At 39.5% G+C, this 16,399-nt stretch overlaps 1 protein-coding gene across 6 annotated transcripts in view; it reads left to right on the top strand.

The window, feature by feature from the left end:
- Window positions 1-1,050: 1,050 nt before the first annotated feature.
- The window catches only part of impg1b (interphotoreceptor matrix proteoglycan 1b), an 84,775-nt gene continuing 69,426 nt past the window's right edge, over window positions 1,051-16,399 (top strand). For all 6 annotated transcript variants that reach the window (XM_057858739.1, XM_057858737.1, XM_057858738.1 and 3 more), the window contains exon 1: window positions 1,051-1,545. In XM_057858739.1, coding sequence (XP_057714722.1) covers window positions 1,476-1,545 — 70 coding nt within the window. In that variant the 5' untranslated portion in view covers window positions 1,051-1,475. The remainder of the gene's footprint in view (window positions 1,546-16,399) is intronic.

Raw genomic sequence — 16,399 nt, 5'->3', positions numbered from 1 at the left:
GTTGAAAATTCTTGTGAATAAATGCTTTAAAGATCTGGACATTAAACAGTCTTGATTCTTCATTAAAAGAGAAAAGAACCAGGCAGTTAGCATTTATTTTACGTAGTACGATGCTAGTCAGTTAGTCAGTGTGGTGGTAGCCTTACAACAGAGAGCTTTTCTGGCGAAAATTCTTGTGAATAAATGCTTTTTACGTTGAAAAAACTTGTGAATAAATGCTTAAATCACCGAATTGTAAACAGTCTCGATTCATTCAGTCTTTTGAAGGCTCTGGCTGGGCGGGCCGTGGGTAGGAAGGAGGGTGTGTTTGGGCGTTGTTTAGGATAATTGTCTGATTGTGGATTGGACAGGAGGATTCGGGAGTTACTGTTGTCAGGGCGACGAGGGTTGGGGATTCTGCCCCCTCAGCGACAAAGGGGCTGTTGGAGTCATAACTGTCATGTTATCTGTTAGATATCAGGCGTTCTCTGGTGTTCCTTGTGTTGAGACAGGACATCCCGCCATTTGTTCTGGACTGTCCGGGAGAACAGATTGCGAGAGTTGGAAGTGCAAACAAGGGCGTGTAGATGTCAGCTTCAATCTTGCTCAGTCAGTTGCATGACGCACACGTTAGGCTTCCGTGATAAGAAGGCGTCATGTATCTCTTATGCCCTATATTAAATATATTCTGCTTGTTTTCCTTAAACTATGATATAAGTGCTATTTATATTATATTGGGTGTGTTAGAGTAATATAAACAGTCAAACAGTAGTATGAGAAACGATACTATTCCCTGATTAATTATATTAAGTGTGTTAAAATAATGCAAACAGTAGACGGTGCCTACGAGAAAAGGTACTATCTCCTTCAATGTGAAAGCAGCAATGGACTACTTGAAGTTGGAAATGGTTTAAATTGACATCATCCAATGTTCCGGTATGCAACACTTTGGACCCACACGTCCTTCCAAGCAACACGTTAGGTTGCATAATGAGCGGAAATAAAGCTCATTGTTGGCACACATAAATAGAGGCCCTCTGTCCCACATTGCTCCACAGTTTTTCTCAGCACGACCATCGTGACGGGCAGTGGGCAGCGCCACCGAGCAGGTTATTTGGAAGTGGCCCAAACGTGTGTTCGGCTGATAGGGTTCCCTGGTATCCAGAAGGTGGATAACAGGATGAGGCCGGCCAGCCACGTGGCAGATTACGAGCTGCGAGAAGAAGGTAAAGAGATTAGACCCTAAAAGGAATCTGCTGTCTTAACCTCATCACTGTTGCCGCTCTGACGGGAAGCGGTCCGAGGTCCGGCCGAGGTCCCCGAGCCAGTCTCTCCCCCACCGTCGCTCTCCGCTCGTCCATCCATGAGGCCGCCGGGATCCGACCGCGGCACCCGGGAACTCAGACAACAAATCGAACGGCACTGATGAGGACGCATGTAGACGCTCTCCGAGATAAGACATCCTGGATATTTACCACCTTGGAAATTAACCCACAATGCTTTTTAAATTAGGACTATTCTTCTTTATTTGGTGTCTGCTCGGCCTCCAAGCGAGTCAAGTTAAAGGTAAGCGTGTTTGGTTTTCACTAGAATGGTGACAACATGACACGTGACTGGTAATTGATCATTCTTATTCCGCTGAGTACCACCATCAATTTTTGCAGTTTTATGACCTTAACTTCAATTTAAGTGCGAGGCAAAAGAGAGACTTCACTGGTCCTAAATCAGCGAAGAAGGCTCATGGAGATTTTATGATCATAATGAAAGAAGAAATGAAAAACAAAATATGGTGAAAAGAAATTATATTGGTATATGATTATATCACAAGGAAAATAGGAATTACAGCACACACACACAAAAAAATGGTTCTTGTTGTGACTGTAGATTGTGGTAGTGTTGGCCTTTTGACTGTTTTACCAACATTTTATATTCTGTAATTCCAAACAGTTAAACTATCTCATAACTATTAAGATCGTAACAGTCAAGTATCGTTATGTAGCGGACTGAGCTATAAAGTTTCGAGCTCTGTCAAGAATTATGCCACTGTAATTGATTTGCGCGTACTATTTTATAGCTAATTTGCAAAAACTTTAAGAACCATACAGTACATCACTGAAATATTGTTGTGTAATTTTATTAATGTGTAATGTAATGCCACTGTATGGATTTCATAATGTATTGACGGGACACTGAGCGTGGGGCCGATAAATAGGGGGGGCTCCATTGTTGGTGAGGCCGTCAAAGCTGACCGAGTGGAATCTCAAAGAGCTTTTTTCGTTGAAAATTTTTGTGAATAAATGCTTAAATCCCCAAATTCTATATAGATATGGACGTAAAACAGTCTCGATTGTTGGTGAAAAGCAAAAAAAACAAAAAAACAACAAAAAAAACCCGTTCGGTTAGCTTTTTTATTTTACGGAAATATGTTGAAGTACAATGCTGGTCTGTCAGTGAATGTAGCTATCAGCCGCCTGATGTAAATAGAGCTTTTCCGGTGAAAAGTCTTGTCAATAAATGCTTAAATCCCCAAATTCCTTATAGATGTGGACGTAAAACATTCTCGATTTTTGGTTAAAAGCAGAAGAAAAAAAAACGTGCAGTTAGCATTTTACGTAAATATGTCTAAGTACACTAGTAAGTAGTTAGAGGCCGCCTGATGTAAAGAGAGCTTTTCCAGGGAGAAAATTCTTGTGAGCAAATGCTTCATGCATCCAATTCTTTGTAGTTATGGACGTAAAACAGCCTCGATTCTTGGTTAAAAGCAAAAAAAAAAAAAAAAAAAAACCCATGCAGTGAGCATTTATTTTACTTTAATATGTCGAAGTATGATGCTAGTCTGTTAGTCAATGTAGCTAGTGGCCGCCTGATGTAAACAGAGCTTTTCCGGTGAAAATTCTTGTGAATAAAGGCCTAAATCCCCAATTCTTTATAGATATGGACGTCAAACAGCCTCGATTCTTCGTTAAAAGCATAAAAACGTGCAGTTACTATTTGTTTTACGTAAATATGTTGAAGTACGATGCTAGTCTGTTAGTGAATTTAGCTAGCGGCCGCCTGATGTAAACAGATTTTCAGGTGAAAATTATGAATAAAGGTCTAGATCCCCCAATTCTTTATAGATATGGACGTAAAACAGCCTCGATTTTTGGTTAAAAACAACAAAAAAACATGCAGTTAGCATTTATTTTACTTTAATATGTCAAAGTACGATGCTAGTTTGTTAGTCAATGTAGCTAGCGGCCGCCTGATGTAATCAGAGCTTTTCCGGTGAAAATTCTTGTGAATAAATGGTTAAATCCCTGAATTCATAATAGATATGGACATAAAACAGTCTGGATTCTTGATTAAAAGCAAAAAAAAAAAAAAAAAAAAAAGTGCGGTTAGCATTTATTTTACGTAAATATGTTGAAGTACAATGCTAGTCTGTTAGTGAATGTAGCTAGCGGCTGCCTTATGTAAACAGAGCTTTTCTGGTGAAAAGTCTTGTGAATAAATGCTTAAATCCTCTAATTCTTTATAGATATGAACGTAAAACAGTCTCAAATCTAGATTTAAAAGCAAAAAAAAAAAAAAAAAAAACGTGCAGTTTGCATTTATTTTACGTAAATATTGTGAACTATGATGCCAGTCAGTAAGCAAATTAGCGGCCACCATATGTAAACATTGATCATTTATATTTTACACAGGAGGCAGGGTCAGGTCTTGATCACAGTCATAAAAAACAAAAATTAAGAAAAAGGATAAGCTTGATAATGCTCGGTTTTCTTCATGTGCGCTAAATGAGCAATATTTCAGTATTGCTTATGAAGGAATCGGACCTTTTAGCCAGATTGCCGGAATCACACCAGTTGAACCGCCGGACCAGCGCTGGTGCGGCTTCAACGGCCCAGGCTGGTGAGATTCCGACAACCCGGCTAAATGGCCAAACTCCGCGTGTTCAACCTTAATCTTAACCCCTTGTACTGACTCCATTTTGAAATCTGGAAAAAGGCTTCGAAACACAAGTTGACAATTTATTCTGAGTCGACGGCAATCATACAGCACAGAGAGAGACCCAGGCGAGGATCCGAGGTCACCATATAACAACTCAACAAAAGGTTCCTGAGAAAAATGACAATGCTTAGGTAAACATTCAGTCTTTTTTAAAGGTCTCGCGGGGCTGGCTGTGGGCAGGAAGAAGGGCAGTTTGGGCTGTTTAGTTCGTGTGTCAGCGTTGCTGGGTCATGGTTGATAAGGCAACTGAGGTGGAGGTTGGGCCTGCCTTGACTGTCTGAGAGGCGCCGAAGTATCAAATTTAGTTCTTGTTCTCGGGTGTTGCTTTGGTAGGCCGGGGTGTCTTGGCCCCACCGAAGAGATGATGGCGTCTTTTCCTTTGCTAATCAGGTGAGGGCTGATCGGCCAGTCCGCTTCACTGTGTCAAACGACATAGAGTATGGTCTATCTATGGTTAAATGTTTTGTTACAACAAACGTGTTAGAATAATGCAAAGAGTTATACAGTGCCTACGAGAAAAGGTACTATCTCCTTCACTTACAAGGCCGAGTCGGGGCAGACTGACGCACACACATTAGGCCCGGGGGTTTTGAATTAGCGAACCGCGGTCCACGACTGGACCACGCCACACCCCTCTCCGGACCCAGAGCAAATGGCACTTAAAAAAAATTGCATTTGTATGAATTGCTGATCTATCGCTATGCGCTACTATTCTATCACTACATTCATTTTCATTTTTGGTCAAATATCTTCCATGTTCCCACTTCTGTTGTCATCGCTTTGATAACGATGTACTGATTGGCTGAAAGAGCCTGTATGGATGCGCTGATTGGCTGAGAGCCTGCATGCTGCTAGCTAAGAGTGGATGGACCGCAGCTGTTTGTTTATATGCAACCAGTAGAAGACCGAATCTAACAAAATGGCATGCTCAAAGTTGACCAAGAGAAGAAAAGTGGACAATGAAAATCGCTGTTTCAATGAGGAATGGACTGAAAAAAGGCGTCTATTTTACCAACTGCAAGTACCAAACCTATGTGCTTAATATGCTTCAAGACAGTTGCTCTGATAAAAAGTGCATGAAAATGTGAAACACCACTATGTTAAAGAGCCCCGCTGTTTTGAAGAGAAGTGGCCTCCTAAATCAGAATTGAGAAGGCAAGAAATTAACAGGTTGGAGCAGTCATATCAAGGGTCAAGCAAGGTTATTGTTAAATCTATAACATAACAACAAATTGCAACGGAGTGCTCACTCAGTGTGTCGTGGGTGTTGGCCAAACATAAGAAGCCGTTCTCTGATGGAGAAATAATAAAAGAGTGTGTGACTGAAGTGATGACAGCAGTGTTCAAAGGGAAAGAAAGGAGGAAACGACAACAAAAATCAAATCTTACTCTCAGATTCACCAACCACAGGACGCACTGAAGTACTGGCTGATGATGTGAGTAAACAGCCAAATGCCATTTCTCTCATTGAGCAGTGTTTTACAGTTAAAGTTACGGTCAACAATTGTTATGTTTGCGCCTTAATGACAGAGTTTGTCATTTATGTTCTGAACAAGTGAACATATACTGTACCACTTACACGTTTTCTTTTTTGTCCAGCAGTGTTTTACAGTTACAAACTGTACTGTCAATAGTTGTTTGCACCTCAATGACAGATTTTGTCAATTATTTAGTGTAAACATTGTACTTGGATGTTTTTTTTTTTGTAGTTTTTGTTTTAAGTAAAAAAAAAAGTTAATTTATTTTTATTTATTCAGAATGTACATTGTATTTTAGTTCGGTCAAAAGAAAACCACCTTTACCACCTTCGACCTGGCTTGTACTTGACCGACATTAATAAATGGACCCATGCTTGTATGAAAAACATAATTGTGGACCTTCAAGATTTGTATTTGAGGACCCCTGCATTAGGTTAGGGTGCGTGTAATGCACGCACAGTGCATGCATGCCTTTTATCAATCCATATACACTTTGAATATAAGACTAAATGGGGATTATTTATGAATGTCTGTTATTTGTGTCCTCTTTTTGAAACGCGAAATATGATATCCCTTGAATAACGTACAGCCAGCATGTGTAGTCATTTGTTTTGATGCTTCTGCGCATGCGGGTCAGTTTGCTCTGCGCGTGTTGAACTGCGAGTTAGTGCGCATGCGCAATACTTGAACGGGCTCAATGGACAAAGGCAGTCTAAAGGGGCACATCAAAAAAACAGATAGGACGTACCGCAAGCAACATATCTCTTTTGCTAGTTAATACTCATGACGTTAGCAATTGTTGCTAGGCGGGTCAACCTCCCATTTGTCCCTAATAGTAAATGCATGGAAAAAGTGTACAAACAGAATGATTACTGAGCTAAACCTAACAATCCTGTCCGAAAATGATGTCCCTGCTGTCAAATGCACTGGTAAAGATGTGGAAGAACATACAAATGTTCATTCAAAGAGATGGCTTGAGTGTCGAGGGCTGAAAACGACGAGCCGACCTGATCAAGAGTTAGCTGTTTTAACTCTTTCTCCTGTTTCAACAATCTATGCTTTACCACTATATGCCCTGTCTTTCTTATATATTATATCCTCTGGTTGTCGTACGTCTCTGACCGTTCTTGAGGGCAATTTACATTGCTATTTTTGTGTAGCATTCGCAAATGCTACTCGGTGCCAGTCAACGAACACTTAATTTTTTCATTAATAACAAATCTTAATTATATAATTTATTTACACTTCCCCCTTACTAAAGTTTTTTTTTTTTTTTTTTTTTTTTACAGTGGCAGTCAGATACCATTTTAATTTTTTTCAGGTCATTCATTGTCAGACAGAAGCATCACGGCAAAACGCCACCCTAAAGAATATGTAAAAATATCAAAATGGCTTACTTCTTCGTCCTCTGAAGGACCATGGCCCCGAACAAAATGATTACTGTATATGAAATGCAAATGTTTCACCTTGCTGCCGTTAAACTGGTCTTTTGGACGTCCGCGCAAGTTGATCCATTCTTCACATTTTTTCCTCCGTGTTTTTGGTTTCGTAATGTCTAGAGTCGTTTCTACAAGTTCCAGAGCAGCAGTGTTTGATCGGCATGTTCTTTTTTGAAAGGTTACTGGCAGAAAAAAGAAGTAATAACAGGGTTAAGATGGCGATGTACGGTCTAAAAATAGCATTCGTGCGGTACGCTATTGTGCATTACGACCTGCAGTATGAACCTAGCCTAACTGCCTATCGTGTCCTTATCAGAATCACCCAGTCAACGAAAAATAAGGGACGTTCCGAACACGTGATCGGAAATAGAGCTGATCGTGCCATTTTTCAGAGGATCGAAATTGGGTGAAAAGGGTTACAATTTTTAAGGGCTAAAATATAGAGATAGACTCGATGTTCAGCACCGATATTTGGAAATTTGATGTATATTGGTATCGGTCTTTTTAAAAAATCCGACCGGCCAATATGAAAAAAAATGAAAAAGTATGAATTCAACCTGATCTAAAGGCAGAATATTTGGTACCGTCCCTTTAATTTGGAGTGGTGTGTGCTATTTACGAGGACATTTAGGGCAAACATTAAATGAGAAACTTTATCAGATGCACTTAAGCCAGTTGAAGCTAACAAGTCTTCCGCATGAACAAAACAGGTGGTTGTGTGTGCGTGGATAGTATAATGTGATAACGTCTGGTGTGTTGATTGGTGTGATGTGCCCGCTTGAGCTCATTACGCTGAAGGAAACAAAAGCCATTCTGTTCCCAGCGTCACAGGACGCTAATCTTTTCTGGCTCGTAGCTCCGCCGGGCCGCCTCGTGCGCCTGCGTCGGCTATTAAGGCCTCTCGTCCCTCCTCCACGTGGCTGTGCATGTGCAGAAATAAAATAACCCCAAAATCTCATTTGAATGTCTGTCAAAAATCATTGGCTTGAGTGCGTAGAAGTCTAGGCAGTGTGGTTTGGAGAAACAGTGAGAACCAAAAGTGGTATTTGCCATGTGGCATTTTTTTTGCCATGTCGCAAAATGGATTTTGACATGTGGCATTTTTATTGGTATATGCACTGGACTATAAGCCGCAGGATTCAAAATGAAGGAAAAAAGTAGTGGCTTATAGTCCAAAAATTACGGTAATCAGTTGATTGCAGTCAGGTGCTGCTTGTCGTAGTACAAACCACATTGGAACCAGGACCCACAGTGGCCCTCGAGGACCGGTTTGGAGACCCCTGGACTAATTTCTCGTCATCTGCGCTTTGCCAAATTGTTGTATATAGTCATAAGCGGATTTTAAGGGGGAGCCAGGCCCCCCCTGGCGGCCATAAAGTGTTAATGCATGAAAATAACTTTCCTATAAATATATATATATAAGTTGTAAAGCAATACAATTGCAACAAAAACGAATGAAATGAACAAAAAATATATTTTTATAATGGGTCAAAATTCTTTTTCGAACAGATCACGTGACTAGTACCTTAGACGGTCATTTCCTTTGATTATAATTTCCAAAAAAAAAAAAAATTAGGGGAGGGCAATTTTATTTTTCAAATGATTTTTCTTTGAAAATATATATTTTTTTGATTGAAGCAACTTTTTTTTTTCGGATTGAATGATTTAGACACAAATGTCCTACCCATAATATAACCCAAACACAAAAAGTATTTTCGCATCAAAAACGTTTACTATGGTTGAAATGTTTCCTTTTTTGATTGAGGTGATTTTTCTTTTTGAAAATATATATATTTTTTAAGCAACTTATTTTTTGATTGAAAAATAAAGACAAAGTCGTCCTAGCCAAAATGTGGCCCAAACACAAATCAACATTACTTCAATCAAAAAAGTTGCTTCAATCCAAAAAAACCCCCTCAATCATAGAAAAATAGCTTTCCCGTGCATTTTTGAGTTTCAAATTTATTTTTGCATTCAAACACATTTATTTTTGCATTCAAACGACTTTTTTTGGATTGAAAAAATATACTTTGATTGAAGCAACTTTTTTTTGATTGAATAATAAAGACACAAATCTACCTCAATATGGCTCCGCCCAGGGGATACACCGGCGGACGTACCATATTCAGTGGTTGACGATCTTGGCGAAAAGTATTGCCTAAGCAACCTGATTTAGAATACCCCTCAAGAATGATGGGAAACAAAAAAAATGCTCATTGTTAACCTATTATTATAAATATTCTTGTAAGTTTATTTTATTGCTGACGCAGCCTTTTGGGGTCATCAACTTTGTGTGGCCCCCCGCCCCAAAAGTCAAACTCCGCCTGTGTATATAGTCGAATCGTCTCAAAATATTTTAATTCACATAATGACGCTATTTAAGACTTTTTTTAACCTGTCGTACACACTTTAAAGCCAGTGAAATCAAAGAACGTCCGGTTCAATTAACGTAAAAAAAAGCAACTAAAACTAAGACTAAGACAAAAAATTGAACGCTGGTGTGACCCTTGGCCTCATCTGCAAACTATTCATTCTTGATTTGAGGTCATTTAGGGGATTTTTTTGTGCATGAGTGCTTTTTGTAGGGCAAGGTAATAATGTGTCTCCATTCCCTTTCACACGTCAAGGACAGCTCACATTGCAATACAATACTCTAGGCTACAGTGTAGCAAAAGTAAGGGGAAAAAAATGAATGACGACACAAAGGGCGTCACAAAACTTTAGTTCATTGGCAGATGATCATGTCAGAGGTGCTCTATTCACCAAATCTCTCAACGACACGCTGCTGCTCATTCATGAGGAAAACTGAAGGCTGTGCTTTGGAGTGTCAATCTTCAAGGCTGCCATAAGGGGAAAACACACCCACACGGAATCCTTTCTCTCTGAGTCGAACATTGAACATTTTTATCATCCGCTCCTTTCACTGTTCAATTAGCATTACGATGCGTGACGAACACAGTTAACCTCGTGTCTATTATAACGCCATGTCAGTACCGCACACACGTATTATCTAGCATGACATTAATGTCACATTAGCAATGCTGTCACCATACTGTATCTGTGTTGTTTTTGGCAGCTCGTCTTAGTCTTTTGGACGCTAATACTTACTAGTCTTGGCCATATTTTAGGCATTTCAAAATGTTATTTTGTCTGAAGCTTGTACTACCAAGTACAGTGGGGCAAATAAGCATTTAGACAACCACTAATTGTGCAAGTTCTCCCACTTGAAAATATTAGAGAGGCCTGTAATTGTCAACATGGGTAAACCTCAACCTCGAGACACAGAATGTGGGGGGAAAAAAAACAACAGAAAATCTTAAAATTTTAAAGAATTTATTTGCAAATCATGGTGGAAAATAAGTATTTGGTCAATACCAATAGTTCATCTCACTACTTTGTTATGTAGCCTTTGTTGGCAATAACGGAGGCCAAACGTTTTCTGTAACTCTTCACAAGCTTTTCACACACTGTTGCTGGTATTTTGGCCCATTCCTCCATGCAGATCTCCTCTAGAGCAGTGATGAGTTGGGGCTGTCGTTGGGCAACACGGACTTTCAACTCCCTCCACAGATTTTCTATGGGGTTGAGCTCTGGTGACTGACGAGGCCACTCCAGGACCTTGAAATGCTTCTTACGAAGCCACTCCTTTGTTGCCCCGGCTGAGTGTTTGGGATCATTGTCATTCTGAAAGACCCAGCCATGTCTCATCTTCAATACCCTTGCTGATGGAAGGAGATTTTCACTCAAAAGCACTCAATAAATGGCCCCATTCATTCTTTCCTTTGCACTGATCAGTCGTCCTGGTCCCTTTGCAGGAAAACAGCCCCAAAGCATGATGTTTCCACCCCCATGCTTCACAGTGGGTATGGTGTTCTTCGGATGCAATTCAGTATTCTTTCTCCTCCAAACACGAGAACCTGTGTTTCTACCAAAAAGTTCTATTTTGGTTTCATCTGACCATAACACATTCTCCCAATGCTCTTCTGGGTCCAAACTCAAACAGTGGGGAGACCGATCTTTGCGATTGCTGCGCCCAGGTTATGGAATAGTCTTCCCCCTGAAATCCACATCACTACAAATTCAGGCCTTTTTAAATCTCGTTTAAAGACACACCTTTTTAGACTCGCCTTTCCCCAAGATTAGTTTAGCCTGGTTTTATTTCTTTAGGGTTTTTAATGTTTTCGGATTTTATCTGTTTTATTTGCTGTCTGACTTTTATCGTGATGCGTTGTTTCGTTTGGTTTTTTTTCTTCCTAATGTCATTGTATAATACTTTCCTGCCTTTTATTTACTATGAGCCATGTTTGTCTTTGTTGTAAAGCACTTTGGGGACCTTTCGGGTTTTGTAAAGGGCTATATAAACAAATTTGATTGATTGATTGATTGATTGATTCTGGATCATCCAAATGCTCTCTAGCGAACTGCAGACGGGGCTGGACGTGTACTGGTTTCAGCAAGGGGATACGTCTGGCAGTGTAGGATTTGAGTCCATGGCAGCGCATTGTTACTGATAGTGGCCTTTGTTACTGTGGTCCCGGCTCTCTGTAGGTCATTCACTAGGTTCCCCTGTGTGGTTCTGGGATTTTTGCTCACCGTTCTTATTATCATTTTGACGCCAAGGGGTGAGATCTTGGGGAGGGGGATTATCAGTGGTCTTGTATGTCCTCCATTTTCTAATAATTGCTCCCACAGTTGATTTCTTTACACCAAGTGAAGAGTGAAGAGTTACAGAAAACGTTTGGCCTCCGTTATTGCCAACAAAGGGTACATAAGAAAGTATTGATATGAACTTTTGGTATTGACCAAATACTTATTTTCCACCATGTATTGCAAATAAATTCTTTAAAAATCAAACAGTGTGATTTTCTGTTTTTTTTTTCCACATTCTGTCTCTCATGGTTGAGGTTTACCCATGTTGACAATTACAGGCCTCTCTAATATTTTCAAGTGGGAGAACTTGCACAATTAGTGGTTGACTAAATACTTATTTGCCCCACTTTATTAGGCTGAGAGTGCCACTACTTATGTCTGGCCCATTTTTGCAATTTTGTGTAAAATGAAAATGATTTATTTTGTTTTTGATGCTCTTTTGTGTTTTTTCATTGCAAGCAAAATAAATGAAGATATTACTACCGAGGCTTTTGTAATTGCAGTCATTTTCTGGTATGAATTGTGCATTTTCTGACAGAATTGCAGGGGTGCCAATACTTTTGGCCAGCAGTGTAAGTGCAAAATATGCAGGATAATATTTTTGTTCTCTGCCAATTAAGAGTCCATCATAAGTGTTTACAAAGTATTTGATCTTGTTCTGCAAAATGCACGTTAGCAAATTTGAAGCCAAAATATTCATTGGCAATCAGATTTTCATAAAGGGTGTCATTTTAAAGCTACTATTAGTGTAAAATCTGACATATGTGAGATTAACTCCAGAAATCTTTATATGTTGAACACGACGTGCTTTTATTTTGAAATATTCACCGGAAATGTATACACTACCATTGAAAAGTTTAGGGTCAAAGTGACCCCCAAAATTTGAGCCGTAGTAGTAGTAGCCGTCATATGGGATTTTTCATTGTGTACACGACGGTTCAAAAGTTTGGGGTCTCTTTGATCCCAAACTTTTGAACGGTACTGTATATAGTATATATAAAAACGACAGCAGCACAAACAAAACTTTTACAGCTCAAACGGTTGACATCATTTTTATATAAATTTGCATCTGACGGGGGGTGACTTCCATAGGTCTGTAGAGATGGTCACCAAGCACATATAGCCATATTCAAAGTGTAAATGTGTGAGTAAATTATGTAACTTCTGTTTTCCAGCTCTGCACGTGTGTGCAAATGATGCAGTTGCACGAAAGCAGGAGGAGGGCGGGAGTTGTAGTCCTCATGTCTACTTCCGTGAAATGTAGTCTACTTCCGGGTCTTCCTCTTGGGTTTCTTGCTGTCGTGTTGTGGCTATTTGCTGTCGTGTTGTGCCAATTTGCTGTTGCATCGTGGCAATTTGCTGTCGCGTTGTGACAATTTGCTGTCGCGTTGTGGCTATTTGCTGTCGCGTTCTGGCTATTTGATGTCGTGTTGTGGCTATTTGCTGTCGTGTTGTGACTATTTGCTGTTACGTTGTGGCAATTTGCTGTCGCGTTGTGGCAATTTGCTTTCGTGTTGTAGCAATTTGCATTTGCAGTGTGGCAATTGGGGTTCGTGCTTTTGCCAATTTGCAATCATGCTTTTGCAATTGGGGATCGTGTTGTGGCAGTTTGCATTCGTGCTTTTTTTCTTTTGCAAAGCGTTTGAAATTGGGGTTTGTGTTTTTTTTCTTTTTGCAAAGTGTTTGGACTTTGCATTTCGCCTGACACCTCTCGGCCACTGTAGACGTTACATGGTTACGCTGCCGGGCTTCCAGAATATGACTTAGCGACATAAACAAGTCATCTGTGAAACCCTTTCAATTTGAACCTGAGAGGAAAATTAATGAGAATGACGACTCTGTCGATATTTCACAAAACGAGTAGCAAAAAGCAAAATGAACAGGAAAGACTGGATGAGACGAGTAGGAAAAAAACGGTGATCTGCCAAAATGTGCTATACCGGCGAAGCTTCTACAAGAGGTGAATTTGACACCTAAAGTACTACCGTGCGCTTTCAGCTTGTTGTGTTTAGATGCATACAGACAGAACATACTAAGGATTCCTTAAGAAAATACTTAAACGTTGCGATGTCAAATAAGGGTGGTTTAAATACACTACGTGACTAAAGCGGTCAACAGAAACACAATCTGCTTTAAGAGTAAAAATACCTTTTACCTTACATAGGCAAAACAGCAACACTTTCCTCGTGTATTGTGTCACCGACAACATACCTTGAAATCACGCTTAGCTTTGATAAACTGCTTACGTCCGTTGACTCATCCAAAGCGAGAGAGAATAACGTTGCCGCCCTTACAGTATGTCCTTTACTTGCATTGCCTCTATGTGATTTGACATGAGTGTTCGATCGTGAACAGTTCTTGTCGACAAGGGCATGTCTTTTGTCCGTTTTTTAATTTTGTCTTTATCTGAAAAGTTCATTGGCAACATGATCCAACAAAAATGCTTTGGCATACTCCCTATCTATGAATGGCTTTCTGTGTCGAACAATTACTAAAGCGCCGGCAAAGCTAGCCAAAGTCCAGTAACCTTGTTGGGTTCAAACATGGAGTTTCTGCTGACTGGCCTGCACGCTTGACAGTAGTTCTTGACATGCTATCTTTTTGCTGACCCCTGCAGGATATTTCGATGCGAACGTAGCATGGCGTGTGTCAAAGTGCTGCTTAATATTTGACCGTTTCATAGATGCAATTTTATCATTGCATGGTAGAAACCTCGCCAAACCAGCTCCTTCATCAAAGGTAAATTCCTCAGTCCATATGCCTCGTCTTTTTTCTTTTAGCCATCTTTCCAAAATTAGTTGGCTGATAACGTAGGTTGGTTAATTACTAATTGCATGGCAAATTGATGAGCAGACCCTTGATTTGCACACGCCACATCGGCCGCTGTTTGTGACAGCAAAATACAGCAACCCCACTCGAAAGGTGTCTGCTTCACCTGTTTTGCCTATGTGATTCATGGTTACATACAGTCATCTGAAAAAATTAGGACACCCTATGGAAGCCTGTGTGTTATCTAACATATTTGGTCATATGGATATTCAATATAAATTTTAAAGTGATTCTCTACCTTAAATACATGTAGGCTCTAATAAGCCACAATTGTTCTCTTGTACTAAAATATATTGTTAGAAACACATAAAATGTTAAATCAATGGCAATATTATATCATATTTAGTAAACATTAGTGATGGTATTTTCGGCTCTTTACGGTGATCAGGTTCATTTGGATCGGCTCAGTGAAAAGAGCCGGCTCTTTTTGGCTCTCAAACGGCTCTTTTAACTTAAGCTTTTCTTTTAAATATTTATGACAAATTTAGCATATATTATGATAAATGACTTGGTGAACTAAATATTGCACTCTACTGACTGCAAATAGTAACAATTATCAAGCAAATAAAGGGCTTTTTGACTTATTTTATTGAACATTAAAAAGGCTCCAAACAATAAACAAGCAACAAAATTAAACTTCAACCAACAACAATCAAACATGCTGCATCATAGCAAATATAATGAGTAGTAACTGCAACAGCAGCAGCGAACAAAACAAACATAAGCTTCTCCTTGCTTTATTTTAACATAAATTAGCTACTCCTTGCTTTATTTTAAATTTGCATTCAGGAAAACTAAATACTTTAACTTGGACGGGCTGATCCGGCTCCTTCTCTCAGTAATTATTTGTCCAGTCTTTTAGCTAATTCCAGATTTTTTTTCTCATGGTACCTGCAGATGCATGTGTTGACTTGCATCCTTCATTTAAAAAAGATAAATAAATAAATTTCAAATTTCTAAAAAAGAGTGTCAAATTAATGAAATTCTAAGTGTATCAAATGTGATACATTAGGCTATAAGGGGTTATATTTTCAGACATGACATTCTGCCCTATTGTCATGTGACTTTAACCAATTAAAATGTCTCCAAATGTTACTGCGTTTTCTGCTCATCTTGAAGGCCTACAAACCGCGTTTGGGTGTCGTCCTTTCGTAGATGGATAGAGACAGAGAGAGAAGGGAAACTGACCGAGCCGGCTCTCGAGGGAGGGTGCCGGCTCTCATCATCCGGCTCTCATCATTCGCTTCAAAGAGCCGGCTCTTTGTACTGGCTCATTCGCAACCGACACAACACTACTAGTGACCCCATGTTGGTCATTGCAGGGTCAAGAGCATTCCAGAGGCGGGCCCCTATGTTAGTAGGTGTAGATTCAAATAATAGAATTAAACAAAACTGAAAAAAAAAGTTAATTGTTTTTCATAACTTTCTGTAAAATGAAATTTTAAATAAATGCAATTTCTGTTGAGGAATAAATTCGGACACCCCCACATTCAATCCCACTTAAAATAGTTATAATCACACACAGGGGTATCACATTAGGTGCACATGATTAGAACATCATTACCCAATGTTTTGAAGGAGGCTTGCCTTATTTAAACCTCACATTTAGTTTGGTGTGCCCCTGACTGTTGAAGTGAGAGAAAACAGCATGGTGAGATCAAAGCAGCTGTCTGGGGCCTTCAGAAAGAAGATTGTAGACGCTTACGAGTCTCGTAAGGGATTTCATAAGAATAGAAAATCAACCATTCCACTGTCCAAAAAATAATCTACAAGTGGAGGACATTCAAAACAACTGCTAACATGCCCAGGTCTGGCCGTCCGAGCAAGTTAAGGCAAGGCAAGGCAAGGCAAAATTATTCATATAGCACAATTCAACACAAGGCAATTCAAAGTGCTTTTCATCACATGAAAATAATAAAAATCACATTTAAATCAATACAACGTAAAAACGAAGACAATCGAAATAGGAAATAAAATTATACATAAAATTCACATTTAATCACAAATAGAATAAAAATAAAATAAAAATAA

This window comes from Corythoichthys intestinalis, chromosome 15, assembly GCF_030265065.1.
Source record: "Corythoichthys intestinalis isolate RoL2023-P3 chromosome 15, ASM3026506v1, whole genome shotgun sequence".
NCBI classification, from domain to species: Eukaryota; Metazoa; Chordata; class Actinopteri; order Syngnathiformes; family Syngnathidae; genus Corythoichthys; species Corythoichthys intestinalis.
This window is presented reverse-complemented; position numbering and strand designations above follow the sequence as displayed.